Source organism: Myotis myotis, unplaced genomic scaffold (assembly GCF_014108235.1).
Source record: "Myotis myotis isolate mMyoMyo1 unplaced genomic scaffold, mMyoMyo1.p scaffold_m19_p_15, whole genome shotgun sequence".
NCBI lineage: Eukaryota > Metazoa > Chordata > Mammalia > Chiroptera > Vespertilionidae > Myotis > Myotis myotis.
In genome coordinates, this window is record NW_023416319.1 from 1,625,646 (window position 1) to 1,653,248 (window position 27,603).

Consider the following 27,603-nt stretch of genomic DNA (forward strand, 5'->3'; position numbering starts at 1 on the left):
GGTGGGGCTGTCGGTGCCAAGGCATCAGCCACGCCTAGCCAACGGTGTCCTGTCTTCAGCCGTGAATGCACCCTTCACCTTCGCAGGAGAGAGAGGGATCCGGGTCCCCATGTTCCCGCTGTTCTCACCACCTGTGGTGACCGGTTCTCACCCTCTGGCCCTTGGAGGAAAGATGCCTTCATCTCCAGGGCTCTGAGTGCTCCTAGGGCCGCCTGGTGTGGAGGTGCCAGGAGGCCCCCGGGGCAGCCCCTGGCCCTGCACGCTCTCGGGCACCCTGTTCTGGCGATTTCTGTGGCGCTGGCTCACTGCAGACGGAGCTGAGCAGTGAGCGGTTTGCCGCCCGTGAAGTGAGCGGTTTGCCGCCCGTGAAGTGGGCGATTTGCTGCCCGAGCAGTGAGCAGTTTGCCGCCCGTGAAGTGAGCAGTTTGCTGCCCGAGCAGTGGGCGATTTGCTGCCCGAGCAGTGAGCGGTTTGCCGCCCGTGAAGTGGGCGATTTGCTGCCCGAGCAGTGAGCGGTTTGCCGCCCGTGAAGTGGGCGATTTGCTGCCCGAGCAGTGAGCAGTTTGCCGCCCGTGAAGTGGGCGATTTGCTGCCTGAGCAGTGAGCAGTTTGCCGCCCGTGCTAATTCCTTCAAAGGGGAGGAATCTCCCACGTGATTCCTGGTGGCTTTCCCTCGGCTGAGCACTGTCCCTGCCTCTGTGCTCACCTTCCCTGTTAGTGTCCTGTTGATGGGTGACTTCCGAACACATCTGTGTCTTTAAGATGTCGTGGGAAAGGGACTTCCCAGCTCTAACGCTCACCTCGTGGGAACAGACGCTCCGTGTGCCTCAGGGCTGCTGAGGCCGGAGCCGGGGTCGCCGGCAGGAAGGAAGTCCCGGGAGCCTTTCGCCTCCGAGGCGGCCGCTGTCGGCAGGCTGCTCCTTTCTCAGCGCGACGCCCCACCTTCACGGGCGCGTGGCGGACGGACGCCTGTGGCCGGGCCGGGGCTGGCAGCGGGGCCTGCGGCAGGTGTGGGCCCGCCTCGCCCCGGGGATTAGCTGAGCAGTGCTCAGTGCGCTGACCGCGAACCCCTGTGGCTGTTCGGGGAACGGGTGGGGAGCGTAAGAATAGCTAGAAATCGCGGGGAGTTTGGGCCTGTGCTTTTAGATTCCTAAGTCTCTTCTCATGTTATTGCATTTGATGGGGCTTGGCTCGTGTCTGCTCCTTTCCCCGCGTGTCAGACCCGTCCTGAGCGGTTCAGAGGAAGACACGCGTGACTGCCGTGACGTCGGCGCCGTGATGGGACCTTCTGCCTGCAGCACGGGTGACTGAGTTCTGCTTGGAACGCTGCCTGCTTCTGCTCGTTCTGCATTTTGTTCTTTCACAGTCGGTGTGCTCTCGACACCTGGCATGAAGGGTTCCCATCCTGGGTCCTGGCGTTTTGTGTTAACTCTCAGTTTTGCTCTGTGGAAATGGAGATACAGTTGTGACTCATCTTGCTCAGAGAGAACGTGCAAAGCCTGGCATGGCTTCGGGTTAGACGTGGCTCCCAGGGGTGGCCCTTGTTGGCTGTTTTGATGTTTGAGATGATCCACTGCCCCCCGTCCCCCATTTGCAACTCGGTGGTCAGCATGCTCTGGAACCTTCTCGGCTTTATTTGGCGTGACCTTCAGTGTGATCCTTGCTGTGCGGCGCCAGCACGGCCATGGGGGAGCCGAGAGGGGGCGGTGAAGGATGGAGAAGACGGACGAGAGAAGAACGCTGGGGCTGGGTGGGACGCTGCTCTCTGATGGAGACAGCGCCACGGCCTGCGAGCCGAGTCTTTATTTTATAGCAGATTCCATGCGGCAAAGTAAGGGCGTGGTCACACGTTCTCGCAGGTTTCGAATCCACTCAGTTACATGCACCTGGTCCAGCTCTGTTTACTTGCTGCCCCTCCCGCAGCCCACATCACTCAGACACGTGGGCCCACAGGTGCGGACCATAAGGTCAAGCTCACAGCCATAGCCTTTGGCTGTAACTGTGCTGGGACTTGCACGTGGCTTTGCCACGAGAGGGTCGTGCCCTCCCGTTAGCCCCAGGCTTGAACCTGTCCGAACGCTGTAGCCGCTCTCCACATTCAGGGTTGGCAGGTGGAGAGCTGCTGTGTCCCAGGGAGCCCGCACCCTGCAGTCGCCTTCTCAGAACTGAAGCCGCCTCCCATCCACCGGTAGGTGTGAGCCGTCGGCCGTGTTTTATGTCTCATCGAAGGGCAAGGCAAGAGGAGTTTCAGCTAATATTTAACTTCAGCACCAACCTGACATCAGACTGGAGTGTCTGTTCCTAAGGCAATGACAAAAGTTCGACTGCATCCCCCCAAATTGGGTGTGCCCTGCGGGGAGTAAGGGGTGAGATGGGGCCGGCCATGAAGGCCTTGGGGGCCAAGGTCGCGGGCACGACCACTGTTGGCAGCGGGGGCTGCCCTGACCACTGAGCTCTGGCTGAGATGGGTTTGGGGCATTTGGGGCCTCGCGGTCAGAACTGGCCCAGGCAGTTTTCCCTCAGTTCCCCGATGATTACTTCCAACTCTGGGGCGATCCTGACAGACACTGTCCTGGGACTTACGTGGAGTCTCCTCTTCTGTCTAGGGCTGAGCATTCCAGAACTTTCTGGAGAGGGAAGCGCTGACCATGGTCTACGGTGAGAGAGAGATTCCTGGTGCGTGTGTGTATGTGTATGTGCATGTATGTGTGTATAAGTGCATGTATGTGCTATGTGTATACATGTGTGAGCATGTGCATGTGTGTGTGAGTGTGTGTGTATGTTTGGTATATGTGTTGAGTTTGTGTATGTATGTGTGAGTTTGTGTAAGTATGTGTATATGTGAATATGTGTATGTGTGTATGTTTGGTGGACGTGTGTGTGGGTTTGTATATGAGTGTGTGTGTGTGTCTGTGACTGTGTGTATGCGTGTGTGTGGCTGCTGTGTACATTCTGACCTTGGTTCCATGTGATGTACTTGGGCGTTTTTGTCCTCAGTATCCTTTGGTCTATTCTGAACCCCCGGATTTCACTAACAAGATCCTGGTTGGCAGGCACTACACTTACTTCCTAACGACTCATGTGTCTCAACCCATGTTAGGAAAAGGCCGCTCTTTGCCCTTTAGGTTCCTTCCCGTGCCTCCTGCTCAGCTCGGGATGGGAAGACTGGTCCTCTCTCTCCTCCACTGTCCTGTGGGCTGTCAGCCGGCACTTGGCCATGGTCCCCGCGGGCATGCATGGGGCCTGGGGTGCAGATTAATTGAATCTGAGCCCCCAGGGGCGGGCGGCGCACAGATGGCGAGGGTTGGCTTCCTTCCGGGACTGTCCCTGGGGTTCCATCTCGCCACCTCCTGGTGCCATTTCTGCCTCGTCCTCACCGGAAGGCACTGTGTTCCCACAAGCTGTGTGTCATCTCAATAAATACGTTGTTGGGCGAGTGTTGCTCACCCAGAAGCACAGCTTCTGTTTCCTTGAAAGGCATAACCTGGCTCGAAGTGAATTCCGCGTCCTCGCCTTCGATCTTACCCTCAGTTCTTCCTTATCAGTTTTTGTTGCTTGTTGACTGTTTCTGAGCTCTCGTCTGGGATGCAGCCTCTCACAAACGCATAAGCTTAGAGTTGTTTTCTGGCCTCGGGGGAATCTGTCTGAGTGCGTTAGGGATAATGACGGATACAGATCAGAAATCACGCGGTGGCTTCCTCGCAGCGGAGGAGGAGCTCCACGGGTGTTTTGAGCCCCGGAGGGCGCCTCCCGCTCGAGGGTGCTGGGACCCCTCACTGTCCCCCGCGTTCTGGACGCCTGTCCCTGTTCTCCACCTGCCGTTTCTAGCACAGGACCGGCTCGGACCAGGTTCTCATGCCCTTTGGCCTGTGGACAGTGTCCAGTGTCCACCCCGTGTCGCCGTCCCCTCGGCCACGGCGCTGGCCGGTCTGCGGGTGTCCGACCGCGGTGGGTGCTTGGTTACGCAGCGCGGCGCAGCGAGACGCCAGCCCGACCCCCGCGCGGTCGGAGAGCCGTCTGCCGCCCCATCCACATGGACGGCGGAGCGGGAACCATCCTAATCCTGTGTTTGTGCCGCGCTCACCCGCAAAGCCCTTGGATCCGGTTATCTCCTTGATCCTCCCGCGCTGCCGCGGTGTCTGTCAGAAGCAATAATGGAAAAGCTTCCTACAGGCCGGGCAGGGGGCACAGTCACGCAAGGGCTGTGCTTCTAGTAGCTGGGTCGTCGATGGCAACACGCGTGCCCACGGCCCCCGGCTTTTCTCTGGGATCTTCAGGTTCCCGCTGCTCTGGGGAGCCCCTTCCCAGAGATTTCTCTCTAGGAAAGTGGGAGCAGGGGGGCGTGCAGAGGGTCTCCACCAGCCTGATCAGTGCAAGCAGGGTCCCCAGGGCTGGGGGCCCCTCCCCCGGGGAAAGCTGTTCGTACATTCACGTGCTGTGGTTCTTGTGGATCCTTTGCATGTTCTGAGTTCCTGTGGATCGAGGTCTCTTGATTGCAAATTGCATAAACCTCCAGTCACACGTAAGCAGGTGGAAAGATAGTCCATGTTATGGATGAGGAGACCCGGTGGTGTTAGGCTGTCCAGTCTTTCCAACATGATACATTCAGCACCGTGTAATCCGGAATCCCAGCAAGTCAGTGGGGGAGGGCAACACGTTGATTCTGAGGCCGGAGACCCAGACGACACAGCACAATGTTGGCGGAGGTGGAAGCCGAGGCCTGACACTCCGTGACCTCAGGTCTGACCATAAAGCTGGTCATTGGACTGCCTGGACCCAGCTCACTGAGCTGCCAAAAGAAGGGGATCATGGATCCATGGAGGTGGAGCATCCGGGGCTGGTTTCATAGGGTCCAAGGGGTAAAGCATGTCCTCCCTCTTTTTATTTTATTTTATTTTATTTATTTTATTTTATTTTATTTTATCTTATTTATTTTATTTTATTTTAATCTTATTTATTTTATTTTAGTATTTTATTTTATTGATTTCAGGGAGGAAGGGAGAGGGAGAGAGAGATAGAAACAGCAATGATGAGAGGGAATCATGGATCGGCTGCCTCCTCCACGCCCCACACTGGGGATCCCGCCTGCAACCTGGGCATGTGCCCTGGGCATCGAACCGTGACTCCTGGTTCACAGGTCCATGCTCATAGGGTCGGCGCATGTCCTCACTCTTGGCTCAGCTGCTTCTCTCTGTTTGAGGGGACGGTGGCCACCGTAGTGAGAGGCTTGCAGTTTTCTTACTGCCTCTAACCCTGGGGGAGGAGAGCCTGTCTGTCTCTTGGAGGCTGTATCACCCTCGGACCCTCATCGGCCTGCTTCCTGCAGAGGAGGCGGCAGCCCCGCAAGGAGGAGAGGGGAGGGAGCTGCGGGGGAGCCCAGAGGCGGGGCTGGCAGCAGGGCTGGGTCCTGTGTGCTCCTGCCACTGAGGCCACTGTCCGTCTGTGACTCGGTGTCATGAGGGCCTCATCTGTCGCGGCCCCATCTGCCGGGCTGGTGATGGAAAAGGTACCTGAAGCCGCACGTCGGCTCGGAGCTCCCGCCGGCGTGTGAGCAGCCAGGCGGCGGCCACGGGGAGACCAGGCCTGCGTGTGCCCGGGAAGAATTTTACTGAGAAGCGTGTCGGCTGGAGCTGCCGTGTTAGCCGGTGGGAGAGGCCTGTTTCACGCGTGAATGTCAGAAATCATGGCCGCTGTTACACCGAGTAGTTACCAAATTTCATGGGAACAGCCCGGCAGGCCTCCGGTGGAATTAGTTCTTTGTATATCATCGATGAGGTCATGGACTGTATGCGGGGTCCAATTTCAAAAGCACTCACATGGTCAGCCTTGGGGAGTCAGGACTGAGGCGTGGGCACGCCCACAGTCTTTTCAGGCTCTCCCCCCAAAAGTCCCCCGTGTCCTCTGCTTCAGCCCGCTGCCTTCGCATGTCGTCCCAGGCCAGATCCCAGGCGTGTGCGTGGCTCGGGCTCCGTTAGAACCCTGACGGGCAGCCGAGCAGACGGTGCCTGTGCCCTGTGAGCGCGGCGCTCCATCGTTCACTGGAACGATTCTTCTCCTGGGAAACCCTGTCCATCCACCACGTGCGTTGAGTTAGGGAAGGTGAAGGGACAGAGGAAAAGGCTGTGAACGGCGTGAATTGTTAACACGGCAGGTTCCAGTCTTGCCTGTGTGACCTCTGCATTCGGTGACTGGTTCCTCGTCAGAGACGCTTTAAGAAATAGTTTCTTTTGCCTGGATTATCTTCTCTCCAGCTTAGTGGTTAAGGAAGAACAACAGTCCTGACCCTCTGTTTGGCTAAAACGTAACCAAAGAGTAAGTAATTCCTGAACATGATATTTTCATAGGATTCTGGGAATGTCGTGTTGGGACATGACACATCCTGTGTGGTCGTCGTTCGAGATGAAACGCAAAGGTGATCGTCGGAGAAGTGAGGTGACCACCAAGCCTCTCCTTGTTTCTCTTTCAAATGTTTCGTTTCCTGGTGCGATGGGGGGAAATGCTGTCCCTCCTGCCACTGGTCAGGCCGACCGTCTGTGACGGTTCCCGGGCAGGTCCTGACGCGCGGGTGCGTTCCCACCTGTGCCTCCTTGAGGGGACTCTGTGCGTCCCTGACCCGGTAGCCCCCTGTCTGATGGCCGGTCGACCAGCTGGCCCTTCTCCTCTCTGCGGCTGTAGGTTCCCAGGTCAGTAGAGTGGGCGTGAGGGCAGCCCACTGGTGCAGCCGAGAGGAGTTAGCTCCAGGGGGTACGATTCCCGTGCTGCAATGGCCCTTCTGGGTGTCTGGTGTGTCAGATACTCACTCCAGGCTCCACCCCTCCTGCTGCAGCCGGAGGTGCTCTCGGGACAGAGGGCAGCCGTGGGGGCAGCAAGCTGGGGTGGGCCCTGCGCTGGGTTTTGGAAACAGAGTGGCAAGGGGCTGCCTGGGGGTTGTGTTGGGAGGGGGGACATGGACCTGGGGGCACCTGGGGACACCTTAGTCCCACCCTGGGCCCTCAGAGCGGGGAGGGGTGGGGGGGATGTCCTCATAACCAGATGGTTGTGTTTGACGCCTGGAGGGACTCGCTGATAAGTGCTGTGTGCGTTCATTTTTTTTAATCTTGAAATTACATTTTTAGAAAAGGACCAGATCTCCCAGGGAGGAGATAGGGGGCCAGGGACTGTTCCCCCGGGAGTCTCTCAATATGAAAACTGCATGAGCCCTTAGAATGCTATCTCGTGAAGCTCTTTATCAGTGGTTTTGTTTTTGTCACGGGATCACGTTTTCTCTTACATTTTAAAGGGATATTGTCTTTTTTGGAAAGTGTTTTCCTGTGTCTGGCATGTCCCCTCCACGCTGTGTGACTGTCAGTGGAGCCTCATCTCGAGCGCAGAGGGAAGACCCCAGAGGGACTGGGGGTGATGCTGTTCCTCGCTCAGGGTGCCCCACCAGGCAGAGAGGTGGTGACAGGCAGGGGACAGCCTGCGCACGCGAAAGGCGTTCCCAGGGAACCACGGCCACTCTCCGAGCGTGTCCTCACCTTCGGTGAAGGGTGGGATGGGTTCTGCTGTTTTAGTTCCTCTTTTCTCCATCACCGTGAGGGCGCTGGCCCCGCAGACCAGGGCAGGTTAACTAACTGTGGTCACCAGGACGTATTGAGGTCCGCAGGTGGACGCATTGTCACCCCGTCCTCCCAGCCCTGCCAGGGGGTCACAGTGAGAGAGCAAATAGAGGCCTAAGGGGGAGCGTCGGGGGGGGGGGGCGGGGGGCGGGGGGGCGGCAGTGACTGTCTGGCTGGAGCGTCGGAGCCAGATGTGCCTGCTCCCCGCACGCCCCCTCACTGGCTCTGAGCACTTGTCAGTCCCCCCTTGCTCTTCTGTGCTCCCCCTCATCTCTGCTCTGCCCCATTTCCGGCCACACTGTCCTTGCCTGGCTAGCAGCCTTGGCTCCATGGAGGTTTCTGTCCCTGGAACGCATCCCTCTCAGGGGACTTGCCAGTCAGTGCGAAGCTGCTGGTTCCCATCTGTCCCCGCATCCTGCACTTCGCGCTCTTGCCCCAGAGGCCTCCGCAAAGCCCCCACGAGCCTGCTAGAGCCCCACCAGCAGGTGTGTTGGCGACTGCCACTTGCCCTTCCCGCGTGGCCAGCAGACCCCAGCGCTTGGCTCTCGAACACCTGGCCTGGCAGCCGCGGCGCTGGCCCCTCCGGAACAGAGGACTGTGACATGTGACCTGGTCCAGCTGCGCGCACCTGCACTGGCCTCGCGGGAGGGGAAGGGCCTGGGCCGTGCCGCTTCCTCCCTGCCGCCTCCCTGCGCGCTGGGCTGTGTGTGCCCCTGTGCCCAGGGCGGCCGCCTCTGGACTTGGGACCCCTGACCTGCCTGCTTTGATCTGAGAAACCCTCTGGCTGTTGAAATAGGATTCCATCCTGCAGGCCACCCGCCCAGTGTCCTGCTCAGGGAGGGTGGGCTTCCCGCGGATAGCTAATCAAGCGGAGAGCGATAATGGGAATTCTCTCTCGTGGATGTGATTCTGCATGATTTCCCTGTTTACTCATAGGCGAGGCTAAATGGGAGATGATTGGCGAGCTCTGTCTTCCGTTTCTCCTGGGGTGGTTTCTTAATCTTCCAGACGCATCCCTGTGACACACAGAAGAAAGGAAAACCCATTAAAAGTTACTTAAAATCTCTAAGGAGCGGCTCCGCGCCTTGGAGCCGTCCCTTTATGATGTTAGGGCATAGGAGAGGAAACGCGTTACAGACGAGCTTCTCTGTGCCTTGTGTGCCCAGGGCCCAATTTGCTAGGCAGTTTTCTGGCCACAGTGTTGGCACGGCTGGCATTTGTCACAAGTAGGATGATGAGTTTGTCGATTTAAAAATTACAGACTTTTCCCTCTTTTGCCCTCCCCTCCCCAAATTAGAATTCATAATGTCTCTAAACCTTTCAGAACCCCAGTACTTTATATTGTTCTGCCATTTGCTGACTAAAGAATGCTATGTATATTTTTTCTTTTACCTCCTTTATCCTGAAATCTTTCACCCATCATCTCTTGGGCGTATTATGTGAGTTTCGTGGCTTATCATTCATCAGTTCTTCATTAGGAGTGACTGCTATACATTGCAGTTAGGAAGGTGATGTATATAAAGCCATTTTTGGCTAAATGGGTATGTCCTCCACGAACTTGGGGTGAGAGGCGTCTGGGTGCCTCGCTACAACTGCCTCCGGTTTCTGTGGGTGGCAAGGACAGCTGGCTCCGAGCCCCTCTCCCCGCACGCTAAGCACCCAGTCCAGGAGCGCACAGGAGACCTCTCCCTGCTGGGCTGTCCTCAGGCTGCGGCAGCTCCTCTCAGAGCCGTGGCTCCTGGCATGGCCCCGCTGCCCTTGCCCCCCAGGTGCCTCCATTGCACACCTGGCTGGGAGGCGGGGCTGCCGGGTACTGTGTCCTGGGTCATACTGTGAGGGTCCTACGAACCGGACCTGAGAAACCCCACCCAGGAAGGGACACCTGGCCGCCCTCCAAAACGAGGCCGCCCTGCCTGGGACACCCCGCGTTTGCCTCCCAAAGTGGCCAACTCCTTTCGAAGCTAAGATGCCTCCCGTTGAGGCCCGATAGCAACTTCCTCATCATGTTATGTTGCAAAGGCACCGAGCCGCGCTAGCCGGAAACCTCGATGCCAGTTTGCCATGAAGTCACAGGCAGAACTGATTCAAAAGGAGCAGGGAAATGTGGCCGCACTTGGCAGTTGTCTGCTGCCAGGGCACAGGTGTAGCTGTCATTGTAATCACCCTTTTAAAGGTCGCGTAAAGGGTAGAATACGTGGCTACATGGCAGCGATCGGGCAGCTCATGACTATGCACCTGGCACGTAAATTAGGAAAGTAGAAGTGCTGCTGTGAGGCAGGTGGGGGTGTGGCTTGGGACACCGTTCACCAGGGCCCCTGAGCAGTGCCCTGCTGTGACCATTTCAGATCCATGTGAAATGGTGACCAAAAAAGTGTGCGAGCGATGATGGAGGCTGAGAACATGGTCAAGAGTGAATAGAAGATCATTCCACGCAGTGTGAGAGCGGACCAAAATATTTCCCCGTTCGTAGGGCCGTACGGTGAGGCCAGGAAGGAGGCACAGGGCCATGAGTGAGGCATTGCAAGGAGACACCTGCCCTGCGCGGTGAGCGCCCTGGATCCACACGATACTTGCCAAAGCGATCGGAGCTTTCAGAAGGTGGCTCCTATCTTCCAAGCATCCCAGGAAACGCCAGCTTCTCAAGGGCATGCTGAGACGTTCAACTAAGGTGGTCTTCGCTGTGTCAGATTTAACCCGACAATGACCAAGCCCCAGAAATGTGTGCGGGCGCTGTCCATGGGGCGCAGGGGGTGGAGAGGGGCAGGGCTGCTCTGTGGAGCCTCTTGGGGAGAACATTGAAGGGGGCGTTGGTTCCTGGAGCTGTTAGGATGAATCATAGTCGGGGGGAGTGGCCGGGGTGGCAGTCCCTGAGAAATCCCGGATTTCTCTTCCAGAACCCAGTTAGCTTAACCTGAGGTAGGAGCCAGGGGCTTCTGAGTGTGAGGCACCAGGGAACTTGGGTGACGAACTTTGTTCCCAGGAAACATCGCCCTTCTCCTCCTGGTCGAGCGTGCTGGGGGTTTGGGGTTGCCGCGAAGTGTTTGCGAGGCCACGCTGATGAATTGCGAGTAGCAGCGCTGAGCTAGAAATTCGCATCGTTTGGGGCTGTCTACTTAACGCAGAACCAAAATAACTTGGGTATTAATTGGTCATTAAGGAGATAAATGACCCTTTGGCCACCCATACAGATCTTGGGAATAAATGGGGAATCTCATGCTATTTTTCACGTCCTGTTGTGTTTGTCAAATTCCAGATCTTCCGAGATCCAGGGCCGAGTTATTTAATTTTCTCTGATGATCGGGTCGGTCCATTTTTCAAGAAATGCAATTATTTTCTGGCGGCTGCTTTTGTGTTTAATTTCAAAGTTTTCTCCAATTGACTCCAACTCATGCTTTACAAATGTGGAGTGAAAGCCCGCAGGTCTGCTGCCCCGTGTGTGGCAGTTACAAGAGGGAAGGGACAATGAGTTCCGAATTCCATTCCACTTGCTGGCCCGCGTGCCACCGGTGCCTGAGATGTTCCTTTATCGCGGGTCCCAGCACCCTGTGGACTCTCCCAAACTTTGATCAATTTCACTTGCTATCGCACCTTTTCCTGCCATTTCCCCTGACAATGTCCCTGTCCTTCAGTCACTTTGGGAAGTAAGCTCTGTTTTCTGGAGCAAAAATACCCTTACCCCACCCCCAGATCGCAAGCGGGGATGTCGCTTCTGTGTCTGCGTTAAACACACCTGTCGGAGATTATTAAGAAATATCCACCCGATGACTGTTCATGCGCACAGTCGACGCCTCGATGTTACTTATGAATGCTGAAAGGACAGAACAGGACTGATAGCTGTGTCCTTATCCCCTCTTCAAGAAAAAGCTGCAGATGTATCAGTTACTCAGCCTGCCCTTATCTCGGCCAATGGGAAAGCGGGGGAACTAGCCCAAGGCCAAAAGTATGCTGGCCACCCCCCCTGTCTGTGTGTAACCAGACCCTCGCTGCACCTGCCCTTGCGTCACTAGCCCCCGGCCCTCACTCAACCAACCGGAATCGGCCAAATCAGTGGTCAGAGTGTGCCCCCACCCCCCGACCCAAAGCCGTATAAATTCTTTGTTCCCTTGGGACTCGGGGCTCTCTCTTGCATCCAGTAATGGAGGCAGGAGGGGGACCAAGTCCCGGGCTTGAATAAAAGACTCTATGCTTTTGCATCGGACTCAGCTCCCTAGTGGTCTGTCTTGGGGGATCTTGAAATCTGGGCATAACAAATGCTGCCCTGGTTTGTGTATTTCTGTGAACTCCTGTTTCGGCTGAAGTTCATCTCTCACGTCTGTGATTGTATCTGAAAAGAGCAGAGATCATGCACTTTGCAAATCACTCCCATTGATTCGGACCGTGCCCAGGGGAGAGAACATGGCAGGTACATCTTATTCCTCTTCGTGTTCCCTGGGAAACAAAGGTGAAGCCAGGCTGCGGGAGAAGTCACCTTAAATGAACGGAAGTTGCCTTTCCTGTGATCCTTCTGTTTAATAGGATCACACCTGGGAGGCAGGCAGGCCTGCAAGGGACTGAGCCCCAGATCTGCCCAGGGGTCGGCGGCTGCTCTGTCCTCACTGGTCACACCTGAGAAACAGGGAGGGAAAGCCCTGCATTTGGGAGGTTTCTTCCACGGCCTATGAGCCATCCTCTTTGGAATTTTAACATCTTTTCAATCAGTCAGTACGTTTTGTTTAAATAAGTGAGTGAATAAATGAGTGAATGAATGAATGAGTGAGTGAATGAGTGAATAAATAAGTGAGTGAATGAGTGAGTGAATGAATAAGTGAGTGAATGAATGAATGAGTGAGTGAATAAGTGAGTGAATAAATGAGTGAGTAAATAAGTGAGTGAATGAATGAATGAGTGAGTGAGGGAATGAATAAGTGAGTGAGTGAGGGAATGAATAAGTGAGTGAATAAGTGAATGTATGAGTGAATGAATGACTAAGTGAGTGAGGGAATGAATGAGCAAGTGAGCCAATGACTGAGTAAATGAATGGATGAGTGAATGAATGAGTGAGTGAATGAATGAGTGAATGAATGCATCAGTGGGGGGGATTTCTTGTCTGTGATTGTGGAGCAGCAGTCCGTCCTCGTCCCCAGTTCTTTCTGGAACGCCCTGCTGGGGTCGGGCAGAGGCTGGGAGGCCCCACGGAACTAGCGGAGGCCCTTCCCCTCCAGGTGCGTGTGGTCCAGGTGAACGCAGTGCGCCCACGCAGGGCTGCTGTGCCTCGAGGTGTATGAGTCCAATAGGAGACAGAACCAGCGGGGTGCACATTATTTATTTATTACAGTGAATTGGTTACGCGATGATGAAGTCCGGGGCACCGGACACTCAGGCCCAGTGGACACGCATCCCAGGGAAACCCTGGTTCTGCTGTTCACAGCTTCCCTCTGATTGGATCCGGCCCCCCAGCTCATCCAGGAAACTCTCCTTGACACCAAGTCCCCTGACTGCGGCTGCCAATCACATCCGCAGGCGCCTCCCAGGCGCCCAGAGTAACGCTTGACCACCAGCCGGGCCGGGCCTGCACAGACCGTGGCCCGCACCGCAGGCGTGGTCAGGCTTAGACCTGGGCGTGTCTGTGTGTATCTGAGGAGGGGGTGGGGGTTCCCCGTGCAGGGGCGTCGCGGCTGCCTGGTCAGGGCTCAGCGAGTGAGTTAGGGAGCAGAGGGAGGGGGTGCAGGGGAGGAGGGGCCCGCCTGGCTTCCTCAGGAACCCGGAGCGGAAAAACATGCCCGGAGCATCGCTTTGGGGCCGGCAAGGTCCTTGGGGCGTGGCCAGGCTGTGGTGACCCGACTCACTCTTGGTTTTTCACTTGCTCCCAGCATGCTCTGGGCTCCACTCTCTTCCTTCTCCCGCTGCCACCAAGGACAATGGAACCACCCAGTGTGGGGTCCTTCATCGATCATTCTACGTGTCCGTCTGTCGGTCTTTCAGATGCCAGGTGCGGGGCCAGGTGCGGGGACACAGTCATGGACGGGACGGGTCCCTGTCCTCAGGGGACCGACCGCCTACCGTTTCCTAACCTGTGGCTGGGCCCCTGCGCTCGTCTGTGGGGCAGGGGGGTCCTGGCAGTCCTCAGGGCCGCGTGGTCGCGGTGGCTGGTGGGGTGCTTGCAGCGGGAACTTCTGAAGGAACCTGTCTGCGGCAGATTGGGAACTTGTCCGGCTCCCGGTTGCCTTTCGTTCACCGGACGCTGTGGTGCCCTGTGCCAGGATCTGCCGCCGAGGTGGCCATTAGGTGGGAGACATCGTTCCGATTAGTAAACAAACGCATTTGCCTAAAGGAGGGGGAGGCAGGAGCAGGCCTGTTAGGGACTGAGCTGTGCCCCCACATTGGTATGTGGGGGTCCTCATCCTCCCAACCTCGTGACCTGGGGCCTCTGGGAGCCCCATCTGTGAGCTGTGCCCCCACATTTGTGTGTTGATGTCCTCATCCCCCTGACCTCCTGACCTGCGGGTGTTACAGCATCACCGGCAAACTCCCCAAACCAATGAGCTGCCTGAGCTCCGTTTTGACCTCTTACCTCACTCCCTCCTCATCACTCAATTCCCCCGTGACCTCCTGCCTCTCCTCCGGGGCTCAGGAGAACTGAGGATTCTGCACCCCCTTCCCTGCTCCCCCCACCCCCCCCACTCCCCGATCCAAGACACTAGGACAGACAACTCACCCAGGGGAGCAGGGCCCCAGGCTGGCTTCTGCCTTTGCAGGTCACAGGGTCTCTGCATGAGGCCGAGGGGCCGAGGGTGCGCCCTGGGGAGCAGGGGCTGAGGCGCTGGCCTCGGGTGACTCTGCATGGCTGCTGCTGGGGACAGCGGTGATTCTCTTCCCCAACCAGCTTTGCTCCTGGAGGAGGAGAGGCCGTCTGACCCGCGGAAAATGCAGAAAATGCTAATCACCCTCCGAAGCCTTCGTTCGGTCCGAAGCATGTACAGGCACACCCCATTGTCCACTGGGAGCATCTTTTTAGAAGTTACTCATTTCTGTTTGTAGTATACGTTCTCTGCCCTGCACAGGCCTCTACAGGAAAGTGTGAGGGCATACTTAGGGGTGGAGTTTGGGACAGTGGCCCAGGTTGGGGACACGGAGATGTGGGGCGGTGGGGGGTGGGGCTCTCCTCCCTGCTGTCCGTCGATGGCACCCCAACTGCCTTCATTCCGGCCCTGGCGTTGACCTGACAAGCTCGGGGAGCGGGAGCCCTCCCCGTGGCCAGGCGGGGGCTGGGGGGGGGGGGTGTGTGTCATTATCACACTCATCTCGTTTTAGAGACGGTGTGAAGCGTGGTTTCCAGGGTGTTGATCGTCGCTGCTGGAAACCATTGTGTGGTCAGTCACTCGTCCTGCAGCTCCCGGGGCAGACGGTGCCTCTGAGTCAGGAAGCAAAGAGCAGTTCTGTGACTATTTTTAAGAAAAATCTTTGTTGTTGAAAGTATTAGGTATGTCCTCTTACCCCTCCTCTTAACGCCCCCCTCCCAGGCCTTTGCCACCCTATTGACCGTGTCCACGGGTGACGCCTATGTGCACACAAGGGCCTTGGTTGATCTCTTCCCACCCGCCCTCCCTCCCCCGCCTTCCCGCCGAGGTCCGCAGTCTGTTCCATGCTTCTAGGTCTGTGACTGTTGTAATGAAAAGTGTCATTAGCCGCCACGAGAAGAATGCTCTTTATCACCCCAGTTAATGGAACGTTTTGTGGTGACATGTACATAACCTACCTGCGTCATTCTCACTGTTTTTTAAATGAACATTTAGTGCATTCCGTGTCCTGCCCCTGTCACCACTCTATCCATTTCCTGAGGGCCAGCCCCCGCCCCTCTCCCACCCCCCCATCCCCGCCAGCCTGGCCACCCCTGAACCATGGGCACGTCATTTCAATGACGTCACGCAGTGTGTGGCGTCCTGTGTCTGGCTTCTGTTCCGCAGCATGTTTTCGAGGTTCAGCATGTAGTGGAGGTGCCGGTACTTGGGTTTGATGGGCATCGCGTTCCAGCGCCCGTTTTGCGCGCCCTCCATTCCTCCGCCGGTGGACAGCGGGTGGGCCCCCCGTGGGACTGTGGGAGTAGCCCTGCTGGGGACGCTCTTGTCCCCGTTTTGGTTGGGACGCGTGTTTTCAGCTCCTCTGGCTCAGACCCGGGGTGGAGCGGCTGGTCGTGTGTGTATGTACGAAGCTCCTGTTGCAAAGGGACTGGCAGGGAAAGCGAACACGGGCGGGGGGAGGACCTGCCTGGGGTCTGGGACCGGGGAGGAGCTCCCAGAGCTGCCCTCAAAACGGACACGATCTGGGCGGCTTCAACCAGCCGGCACCGCCCCCTCGGGCGCCTGGCGTCGGCAGGGTGTGTGCCCTCCGAGGACTCTGGGGGGCTTCTCCGTCTCCCAGCCCAGGGGCTGCTGGCCTCCCCACCACCTGCCTTCACAGGCGCCCCTCCTGCCGGCGCCTCTGCGCCCAGCCCCCTGCTCCCCGTGGGAGACCCTGCCCTGGGCGGGAGGCCCCCCACCTACACCCTCATCTGAATTTGACTTCATCTGCGGCGACTCTGTTTCCCTATAGTTCCCGTTCCCGGGGGCCGGGGTGGGACTCAGGCATGTTGGGGGGGGGGGGGGGCGGGGCGGGCACGGTTCCACCCGCTGCGGGTGGGTTTGTGTCTGGGGTGCAGGGCAGCCGGGGTGCATGTGCATGTGGCCTGAGGTCGGTATGGGAGTGGGATGGGGATGCCGGGGTCCCAGCCGGCCGGCCCTCTTTGCTTTCGCAGTTTCCTCTCCCCAAAGGGCCTCTCCACACCCTGCCCAGCAGCTCTCGGTTTGTCTGAGGTGGGTGGGGCGGCGGGGGTGATGCAGGTCCTGCGTACGAGTGACAGGCAGGTGGCTGTGGGCATCCTCCTGCTGCCTCCCTCCCCCTCAGAGCCCCCCCTGCCTTTGCTGTTCCTCACAGGCGGCGGGAGACCCTTCGGACCGGGAGTGACACGCAGGCGTGGCCTGGCCTGGGCTCCCGTCCTGTGTCACCGCTTCCCTGCTGCTCGGGGTCTCGGGGAGCCTTTGGTGGGGACCCCCTCCGCTGACGCCTGCATTTCCACAGGAGTTTGCTTTCGCTTCCAGTGTCTTCGCAGCCAGGACCTTTATAAACGCAGAGGTGACCCAGCCGTCCCAGTCCTGGGTCTGAACCAAAAGAACCGAACACACACGTCCGACCAGGGTGCTGTGGAAAACCACCCCGATCCAGAACCCGCGCCGCCTCCCCCCGGGCTGTCTGGAGAGGTGACCAGTGTTTGCCCATCTGGAGGCCGCGGAGGCCTCTAGGCCCGTCCTGGCTCTCCCGAGGCGGTGCCTGCACCTCCCAGCGACGGAGCACTTCCGTCCAAGCGGAGGATGGCAGGCCTATATATTTTAGCTCAAACCTCCAAGTGGAATCCTTTTAACGTGCGTTTTCCCGAGAAATATGTAAATTAATAATTGCTTCATACATTATTCAAGAAAAACTTATTTTGTATCATCGATAGCTCTTGTAATCTTATATAAAGATATGCTAATGGATTTAATTAAAATAATTATACTGAATAATCTAGCCTGAACATTACCCGAAAATAGTGTCTATTAATCATCATCAGTGGTAATATTTTTAGCCAGAGAGACACTTACACCATTAAACCGCTACTATATGGAAAGTGCATTTTATTTTTTATTTTGGTTTACGGTTTGGATTAAGTTGGCACTCTCATGAGATGCATGACACTTAAATTTGCTTAGAAAAGAGTATAAAGTTTATTTAATTTCTTTAATGTGAACTATGCCAGCAATTAGAAAAATGTTCGCATTTTCTGCTTTCTTTTTTCCCCCCCTTTATTATTATTTTTTTAATCCTCACCTGAGGATATTTTTCCATTGATTTTTAGAGAGAGGGAAAGACAGAGAGAAACATCGATGTGAGAGAAACACATTGATGGGTTGCCTCCTGCACGCGCCCTGACCAGGGCCTGGGCCTGGGAGAAGCCTGCAACCAAAGTACGTGCCCTTGACCAGAATCGAACCCGGGACCCTTTGGTCCACAGGTCGATGCTCTGTCCACTGAGCCAAACTGGCTAGGGCTCCTTTACTGAATTTTAAAAAGAGGAGGGGAGAGGGATAGAGAGACAGAAACATCAGTGACAGAGAAACATAATCTATTGGCCGCCTCCTGCATGCCCCCCACTGGGGGACAAACCCACAACCCCCCATTCAAAAGAATATCACATTCTGAGTAAGATTTTATTAAATAAAAAACGGATTTACAAAAAAATAAGACGAAAACGGGGGGAAATAGCTCTCATTTACTCTCTGTTCCCATTATCCTGACTCCTTCCTGACGTGCGATTTGCCGAATGATTCTACCGAATACTTCATCACCTCACTGGGGCCTTTGTAAGCGAGGGGCTTCACCGAGTGGAGGTCCTTTGGGAGCCTGCATGCTGCTCTCTCGCTGGTATCAGCACACATCCCCCCCTAATCCGCGGGGCGCTCTCCTGTCCACCTTGGGAAGCGACCTACACAGAGGGAAGCCACAGGCTCCCCAGGGAAAGCGGGGCCTCGGATCCCCAACCTGAGATTCTGGATGAACAGCCCTGTGGCCCGCGGGCGACGGAGATGAAACGGGCTTTGTGAGAAGGTCAGAGCCTGTGGGGGGCGGGGGGACACGTCTGTCCCTCTCCGTGTCCCGGCTGCTCCTCCAGCTGAGGGGACCCAGCTCCCGGGAGCCAAGGATGCGGACGCCTGAAAGGAAGGGGTGGGGGTGTCTCTTGAGAATCGAGAGGTGACTGAAGGCCTCTCAGTGCCTGTGCGTGAGTCACGCAGGTTCTAAGGTGTCCGGGGTCCTGGGCAGGGATCCCACTGTTGATTGTGGGCACCGACCTGACACTGGGGGGGACGTCGGCCTCTCTGGTTCCCACAGCGCCCGGCGGCCTCGGGCAGAGGGAGCGGCCAGCTCGTTTGTCGCCGTCTGCTTGGTCCTGTGCCGGGATCGACCGGGTTGCTGCCGGCAGGGACGCTCTGCGGGTTCAGGATAAATGCAGGACACGGGGTGCTCCCCGCCCGCGGGGCCCTCACGCACTCACGGAGCCGCTCTGGGGTCCGAGCAGTCGCCCGTGCGCACGCTCATTATTAAAAGTCACGGCAAGTAATTTTTAGTTTTTCAAAGCAACTTCAAGGTCGTCGAAGCAAGACTGTTTGAAACCGGAATGAGATGGTCCATTTCGTGCTCTCGTCAGAAGCTGCGCCCTGAAGGAGGGATTGTGCTCACCCTTGGGTCTTGCTCTTGGGAAGCAGGGCCGAGGTCGCTGAAGTAAAGGGCGTTGCGTGCTCCGCGTTCGGATCGCCGTCCTGTTCTGTTTTCAGCTTGATTCTGCGCTTTACTGCGACCGGGCAGTGCTTGGCCTGATGCTGTCTTCCTCCCCTTCATTCAGGGACGGGGAGCCCGGCCTGGTGTGGGGGGTCACCGAGAGTGACAGCTCGGGCCGGGCCTGGTGTGGGGGGTCACCGAGAGTGACAGCTCGGGCCGGGCCTGGTGTGAGGGGTCACCGAGAGTGACAGCTCGGGCCGGGCCTGGTGTGGGGGGTCACCGAGAGTGACAGCTCGGGCCGGGCCTGGTGTGGGGGGTCACCGAGAGTGACAGCTCGGGCCGGGCCTGGTGTGGGGGGTCACCGAGAGTGACAGCTCGGGCCGGGCCTGGTGTGGGGGGTCACCGAGAGTGACAGCTCGGGCCGGGCCGTCCCGTCCGGCCAGGACACTTACAATCAGGCACTTTTCCCAACCGGATAGAGACCTGGAGGCTGAGGCCCTGGCTGCCCACAGACCTGCCTTTAACTCCGGCTCCGCTCAGTCCTGGCGGTGTGATCAGGGGCAAAGTAACTGAGGTTTCCTCGCCTCCCAACACTGCTCACTTCCTGTAGGCGGCCCGAGGGGGTTAAGGATACATTGTAGCAGGGTCCTGGCATAGTGCCTCGCACCATTATTACCGTCACTCTGTTGTTTTTGCAAGTGTAGGTTTTCTAGAAGATACATAATGTCAATATAGGGGGTAAAATTACTACAGGAAAAAATGGCTCCTACTTAAGGGCGGCCGGATATAGGAGGCACGGACGTAAGGGCTGTACGGATGTGGGAAGGCAGTTTTGCAGTGGAACAAACACAGCCGTTTTAATTGCTGAACACGAGAGCGTGCAGGCATCGGACGGGCGAGGGTCCTGCTGAGGGCACAGGCCTTCCCGTGCCGTCGCCGTGCCGGGCTCAGGAGGAAACGCCAGTGCGGGCGTCCGGTCAGCGGGCGCCAAGTGTGGGCCTCTGTTGATACTGCCGTTAGCGCTCTGTGTTGAGGTTGTAGCAGATCGCCGGTGTGTGGGTCAGCGGTTTTTCTCTCTGCTCTTTCATCAGCCACCAGCCGCTCACCTAGCGCGCTCGTCCTCTTCGCGGGAGGCGTGTGGCTCCGCGCAGTAATTATAAATCTGTGTTAATATTTGCCCAGCGACACGCGGCTCAGCGGTCTCCTTTGGTCTTGGTTTGCAGGGGGCAGCGCTGAAGTACCTGCCAACGATCGTCAACGACGTGAAATTGGTGTTTGATCCCAAAGAGCTCAGGTAAGGAAGCTCGGGGCCGCAGGACATCTGGCCCCCCGCCCCCCCGCCCCCCCCCGCCGGCCGTCTCAGTGTGTGCGGTCCACGGGACGCACACCTCCTCGGCTGATTAAAAACGAAGAAGTCACTGAAGACTGTGTGTGTGCTTTTCCTGCTTAGACACTTGATTCATGTTTGGATGAAACGAGATCACAGGAGAACAAATCACACTTACTGTCCCTGGACCCTTCTCGTTCTTTTGTGCTCCCACATACACGCACCCCTAACGCCCAGCACCGTGGTCACTGTCTCCCGTCGGCCCCTGCGGGTAAGACGTCCTGCTCTCCCATCGCACGGATCATCGTCCCGTCATCACCTCTGATGACTTCCACGGTGCGCCCCCTCCACTGGCCGTCACTTATCCGAGTACCAACAATAGACACGTCGATTGTGTGCTTCCTGCACACGCGAAAGGCTCCCACAGAGCCCTTTCCACCTGGTGTTCCGTTCATCGTGACAGCAGTGGCGTGACATGGCGCTATCACCAGCCCCATTTTGTGCTAAGCAGTTGCTCATGGCGCCCTCGTTGGCGAGCGGCATTGCTTCCAGGCCAACGCAGGCTTCGTGACCACAGAGGACAGGCCGCCAGGCTGTACTGACGGGTGGTACACTGTGTCCAGTTTATTCTTTATTTTATTTTTTAAAAATATTTTTTTATTGATTCTTAGAGAGGAAGGGAAGAGAGGGAGAGGGAGAGAGAGAGAGAAAATCAATGATAAGAGAGAATCATTGATTGGCTGCCTCCTGCATGCCCCCTACTGGGGATCAAGTACACAACTCAGGCATGCACCCTTGACCGAAATTGAACCTGGGACCCTTCAGTCTGCAAGCCGACGCTCTGTCCAATGAGCCCAAACTGACTAGGGCTGTTCAGTTTTTAATTATTGTGAAATATGCTAGGATACAATTTTTTATAGCTTAATTGTAGCATCTGCCCTTATTTACATCATTAGCACAAACAGAAGTGGAATTACTAGGTCTTGCATGCTCTTAAAAGATTTTTAATGGCTATTGTCCAGTTGCCCTCGAAAAGGTCATACTAAACCTGTATGTATTGGCATCTGTCTTTCTAAACTTTGCCAATACTTGGAATTATTACTGTATCAAGCTCTGACAACGTGATTGGTGAGGAAGGATCGCACAGTTTTAATTTGCCTTTCTTTGGTTACTAACAAGAACTCTTTTAACACTCCTTCAGAAGTATTTTTGGCATCTGTAAAAGTAAGCTCTTAACACCCTTGCTACTGAGATGTGATGTATGTGCTATAAAGTTCACCCGTGTTAGCGCATTCAATTATACAGTTTCCAGTATGTTTGCGGAGTTGTGGGACCCTCACCATAACAGGATCTTAGAACAGTTTCATTGCCCAGTCAGACCCCTGGTGCCCCTTCCCAGTCATTCCCCGCTCCCACCAGCAACCGCTCAGCTGCTGTCTGCATTGATAGATGGGCCTTTTCTAGGCATTTCAGGCGCATGGGGTCGTACACTGTGGGCCCATTGTGAGTGTCTCCTTTCACTTAGCGTGATGTTTTCAAGGCACATCCACGTTGGGGGCCGTGTCAGAGTTTCATTCCTGCAAGGGGGGAATTGTAGGGGTGCATTGCGTGCAGTGTGTGCACCCTCCCGCTGCTGCCTCCCCTCCCCCCGTGCCATGAGCCGTGTTGCTGCGGTTCATGCGCACGGTTTTGTGTAGATAAACATTTTCCTTTCTCTTGGGCACGTGCCTAGGAGTGGAAACGCTGGCTCGGAGGGTAGCTTGTCAACATTTTGAAGAACTGCTCACGTGTTTTCTGAAGTGGCTGCACCGTCTTACATTCACTAGCGCGGTCCGAGGGTTCCAGTGTCTCCGCATCCCGGCCAACACTCGTTATTGCCTGTCTTTTATACCAGCGGGCGCCAACCTTTCGGACCTCACGGACCACCAGTGGTGCACGGACCACCGGTTGGCGGCCGCTGTTTTATACCACAGCCATTTCAGTGGTTGTGAAATGAAACAGTGACATTTTAAAGTATCATTTTTGGGACAAGATTTTGCCCCATATTGTATCATGGGCTTTAGCCAACATTCTGGTGGCATTTAATGGCTCCTGAATGACCTTGCGTCTCCACACCGTCTCGTTGACACTTTGACCGTTTCGCTGTTTTTCCCTGAAACGCTTTTCTTTTTCATTCTCATAGCAAAATGTTCACTGATTTCATCCTCAACGTCCCCGTGGGCTTGCTGACCATCCAGAAGCTGTACTGCTTGATCGAGATCATCCACACGGACCTCTTCACACAGCACGGTGAGCGGAACCTGAAAGCCGTTAAACGGTCCCCTGAGTCGCGGTCCGTAGGCCCTGCCCCTTCTGGACTCTCTCCTCCTCGCCGGAAGAAGTGGAGGCTGCACCCAATTAAAACAGCTCCGTTACAAGACAGGAAGATGGAGCCCTTACGAGGAGGGTGGTAATTGACATCTAGCCGGGGCCACAGATCATGCGAAGGGAAGGCGGAGCCTCCCGGTTTGCCATCAGGTGCGCACCGAGCCCTCGGCAATCAGCGGCATTGTCGCCTCCGGGACGCCTGATTGTCCGTCCGGGGAGGCAATCACTGGCTTCTGTGGAGAGGATTGCAAAGAAGCATCTCAGGTTCTCTTTAAATGTAGACCTAACGGTTCTGTCTTATCCTCGGACGGTTTTCTTCCAGCCCCGCACCAAGTAATAAGAATGTTAATGATTTCTCCGCGCATTCGACCTGAGGAATACCTTACCTTTCCCCGCATTATCTCCCTACCCCTTCCAGTAATCATTTTCTTTCTTCTTGGACCGACTGAATTAATACGTTGCCCTTGTCAGGCAGTGTTCTTGAAAGCGTAACACCTTTGCATAATCCCGTCACCTTCCTCATTTGTCGGAGGCAGGCGTGAAACCTATCGAGGGATGTTCTGGCTGAAAGACACAGCTTGATTCTGCTCCGTGGGGCCCAGACACGGGCTGCTGCCTGCATTTTCCTGCGTCCTCACGCGTGGATGAGGGGCTGGGGCGGCCCACGCCTGGGGCGCGGGGATGTGCTCGCGGAGGTCCTGGCTGGGCTGACCACCAGTGTGTGTGTGGCTCGGTCCTTTGAACCTTCTGGGTTACTGGGCTCTCTGTGTGCCTGCTCTCCTTCCTCTTATTTCCTGATTTAACTTCATAAAATGCACTGGAGCCTACACTTAGAGCTAAGCTCATGCTCCGAGGAAATGTGAAGACTTCCTCTGGGTGTTCTTCTGGAGGAAAAACCTCAAGGCAAGAAGAGGACAGGCTTCTTTTAAAAAAAAAAAAAGAGGCAGGGAGAGGGGGAGAGAGAGAGAGAGAGAGAGAGAGAGAGAGAGAGAGAGAGAGAGAAACATCAATGATAAGAGAGAATCATTGATCGGCTGCCTCCTGCACACCCCCTACTGGGGATCGAGCCCACAACCCAGGTACGTGCCCCCACCAGGAATCAACCGTGATCTCCTGGTTGATAGTTTGATGCTCAACCACTGAGCCACACCAGCCAGGCCTTACTCTAGTTCTTCAGCCCAGCGTCGCCAGCCGGGTCTGTGGACCGCTAGTGGTCTGTGAGGTCCGAAAGGTTGGCCACCGCTGCTTCAGGCCATAGAAACCTCGTCGGGAAAGTTGTTTATTTCTGGTGATGATGTCGCCCAGGTGCCAAGTGGTGGTGTGTTTCTCTTTCTCTTTCTCTTCCTATTTCTGTTCTCATTCTTGTTCTACAAGTCCTTTGTCACCGACCAACGCAAAGCCTGTTTCGGAAGTATGCCCCATGCAACTAAACATTTATAGCTTTTATTAAGCATTTATAGCTTTTTATGAAGCAATAGCTTTGCTTAATAAGGAGTTACCAGGATACATAATTCTGTAGGATACGTTGCATCTTTTTAAGTACCAAGTTGTATCTTTTTAACAGCAACTTGCATCCACCAACATAGTAAATGAGATTGTACGGAATGTGTGAATCCAAAGTATCCTGGGCCTCCTCGCATTCGAGCTCTGGCCGGTCTTGCTTTCCCTGGAGATTGGGAAGCACATCGCAGCCACCCCCGCACTTCACAAGGGTGCCTTTTCCAGGGTGTGGGGGCTCCGAGTGAACGGCGTTGTTGCAGGAAAGGGGGGTGGGCCCGGGGCTGGTCCCCTGCCGGTGTGGGAGCTGACCTGGCCTGTCCCCGCGTTGGCTCTGGGCCGCATGCAGGGCCTGCGCCTCGTTAGCATGCTGGGCACGGGGCCGGGAACGGGCGGTGATGGCTTCCGCGCCTCTCGCGATGTGACTTGACTCCCTGAGAGCCGGCTGGGAAGATTATGGCTTCACACGGAAATGACTCTTCGCAGTCTGGTGTGGACAGAGCGGGCTCTCCAGGCAGGACGCGGAGCCGGACCGGCAGCGCGGCACAGCGTGTGCGTGGGTGGCTTTGTTCCCAGGTGGTCGTGGTGCTGCCCAGGGATGTGACAGAAGCTGTGGGAATGACAGCTTGGATCCTGGAGAGGAGTGAGAAGTTTCTTTGCCATTAAATTAAAATAAACACTAGGAGGCCAAGGTCTAGGATTTGTCATCACAACATGTTTTGCATTAATAGTATAGAAATGGGAATAAAAGGAATCAGCTGAGGCCGCTGTATCTTAGAAATTAGTCAAGAGCATTGGACTTGCAAGAAGCACTTGCCCCCCCATGTGCCCTCGCCCAGGTGCCCCCCCACATGCCCTCCCCATGTCCCCCCACATGCCCTCCCCCAGGTGCCCCCATGTGCCCTCCCCCACATGCCCTCCCCCACCTGGGCCCCTTAACGTTGCGGTTCTGATCCTGAGAGCTCTGGAAAGATCATTCCAGTTGATACGGGATCATTTCTTTACCTTTCACAACCCCATCTTTCCATCCCCCAGATTGGAAGTGACCACAGCAGTGGACAGGTTTTCTGTGGTGCTTGCCACGCGCTGAGTGCTGATGTTTTGGGAGGGTGGGGTGAGCTTTGCGAGGGAAGATTTGAAGATTTAATGGAAGACAGTAGCTCTGTGGTCTTGACAGTAGTTTAATACTCGTGGTGGATTCCTTTGCTGGAAGCTCACTGTTCATGGGCACCTTTTGTTTTCTGGGTTTTTCTCTCAGATGGTTGGAATCTAGGAGTAGAACCGTGTCATTCCCCTCCCTGACCATCCCCTCATCCCTGGCCATCCCCCTGTCCCTGGCCATCCCCCCTGTCCTTGGCCATCCCCCTGTCCCTGGCCATCCCCCCTGTCACTGGCCATACCCCTGTCCCTGGCCATCCCCTCTCTCCCTGGCCATCCCCCTGTCCCTGGCCATCCCCCCTGTCCCTGGCCATCGCCCCTGTCCCTGGCCATCCCCCTGTCCCTGGCCATCCCCCCTGTCACTGGCCATCCCCCTGTCCCTGGCCATCCCCCCTCTCTCTGGCCATCCCCCCTGTCACTGGCCATCCCCCTGTCCCTGGCCATCCCCCCTGTCACTGGCCATCCCCCCTGTCCCTGGCCACCCCCTCTCTCCCTGGCCATCCCCCCTGTCCCTGGCCATCCCCCTGTCCCTGGCCATCCCTCCTGTCCCTGGCCATCCCTCCTGTCCCTGGCCATCCCTCCTGTCCCTGGCCATCCCCTCGCTTCCTGGCCATCCTCTTGAGACTTTTCTTCAATCCAGCAAACAGGCACCTTTACAGACGGCTCGTCATAAAACTTCATTCGAGTCCCATTTCTGAACAATACAGAGCTTCTTAAAACTGCCGGCATAACGAGCTTAAATTACTGTCCTCATTCTTCGTTTCAAGGTGAATGATTCTTCCCGCTCTGAAGCCAGGGAAACGCTCCTTCTTAATGGCGGGGCCATTAGTTACAGCTGCCCTTCGAGACCCGAGGGCAGAGGCCTCGGCCCCTGAGGGGACTCCTGTTAGGAAATATTGAAGCCAGAGCGCCAGGCTACTTCCATGGCGATTAGATCCCAGGTAGGGAATTTATCTCTCCCCAAATGACCCTGTTCCTCAAACCCCTGTGCTTCATGTGGTGGAAAGAAAAGCTGTGCTTAATAGGGACCTTTAACAAAATAGAGTTTAATGCTTTGATCCATAAACAATCAACATAAAATCTCTTCCGCTTCTCCGCTGTGGGAAATGGAGGGGCCTGTCCTTTATTGACAGGAAACGGAAGCACAGAGCTGCTCTGTAGTAGTTCTGTTGACCTGATGGATGTTGTGCCGAAAGAGAAATGGGGGTTGGGGCCCCCGGGTGTCCAATCACTCGAGGGACCTCGCGTACATCACGCTGGGTCCTCTGGACAGTTGTGCTGACGACGACTAATGGGCATCACCAGCTGCGAGCCCCAGAGCTGGTTATGTTAAATAATGGGGGGCCATGACCGGCATTTTCCCCTCGTCCGTCTCTTCACGCCCGGAGAACATTTTAATCTTTATCTGGAAATTGCTGCACCTTTCTCATCCCTCATTCTACCTATCACTCTACATCTCTCATTATAGGTGTGTTTGAAAAGACCATTTGTTAAAACAATGCAGCCTTTTAGAAATGGTTTATTGAATTCAGGAGGGTGAAGTCCATTTCGGTTTCTTAATTATAGCCATATCAATTCCATTATTATTCGTTGAGCACCGACCGTATGCCTAGGACTCTTTGTTAGCAAGTTTAATTCTTCTCACAGGGTTTCAGAGCCATCCACTTAAAAAGCAAACCCCGTAGAATGAGAAAAGAGTAATTCCCTTAATTTACAGATAAGGGCCCGGGAGTTAAGTAACTAGTTCAAGTCTGTGAGGAGCCCAGTCCGGGAGCTGTCCGCTGCCTTGGTGCTGATTAAGGGGTTGTCTTGTTACAAATCCATCACCTACTCTTACACTGTCTCACACCCGCCGTAGGAGAAATGCATTCTGAAAACTGAATTCACTCCAAATGCCGTACGTAGCAAGATAAAATGCAAGTATGTGAATAAATAGCACGTTCGTAAAGTGTAATGCAAATGAAGCACGTAGTGTTGTGTTCATGTGCTCATAGACTTGTCGTAGCTTCTTTCTTCTCCTGGCGGTTGGGGCACTTTTCATTGCTTTGCGGCCTCGCAGTTAAAACCCCATGGCCCTGGTACCTCAGAGCTGGAAGGCAGGTCCCCTTGTCTCTGTCCATTTCAGCACTCGCCCAAGAGGATCTTCTGACCAGAACACGTGGCGGTGCGACTTGTCGACAGGAATAGCGACACAGGGCAGGGCTGTTGTATGACACACGCTCAGAAAGGAAAGAGCTGCCTGCATCGGTGGCTCGATTGCTTCCTCCTGGTACTGTTGACAATCATGACTTGTTGCATGAAGAAAAATTTAATTTGCGTTCGACATGTAAA

The 27,603-nt window shown here is 55.8% G+C and overlaps 1 protein-coding gene across 5 annotated transcripts in view; it reads left to right on the plus strand.

The window, feature by feature from the left end:
- Positions 1-27,603, plus strand: part of DOCK1 (dedicator of cytokinesis 1) — a 287,578-nt gene that overhangs the window by 85,653 nt on the left and 174,322 nt on the right. For all 5 annotated transcript variants that reach the window (XM_036335669.1, XM_036335666.1, XM_036335667.1 and 2 more), the window contains exons 24-25: positions 20,147-20,217; positions 22,433-22,539. In XM_036335669.1, the coding sequence (XP_036191562.1) occupies positions 20,147-20,217; positions 22,433-22,539 (178 nt within the window). The remainder of the gene's footprint in view (positions 1-20,146; positions 20,218-22,432; positions 22,540-27,603) is intronic.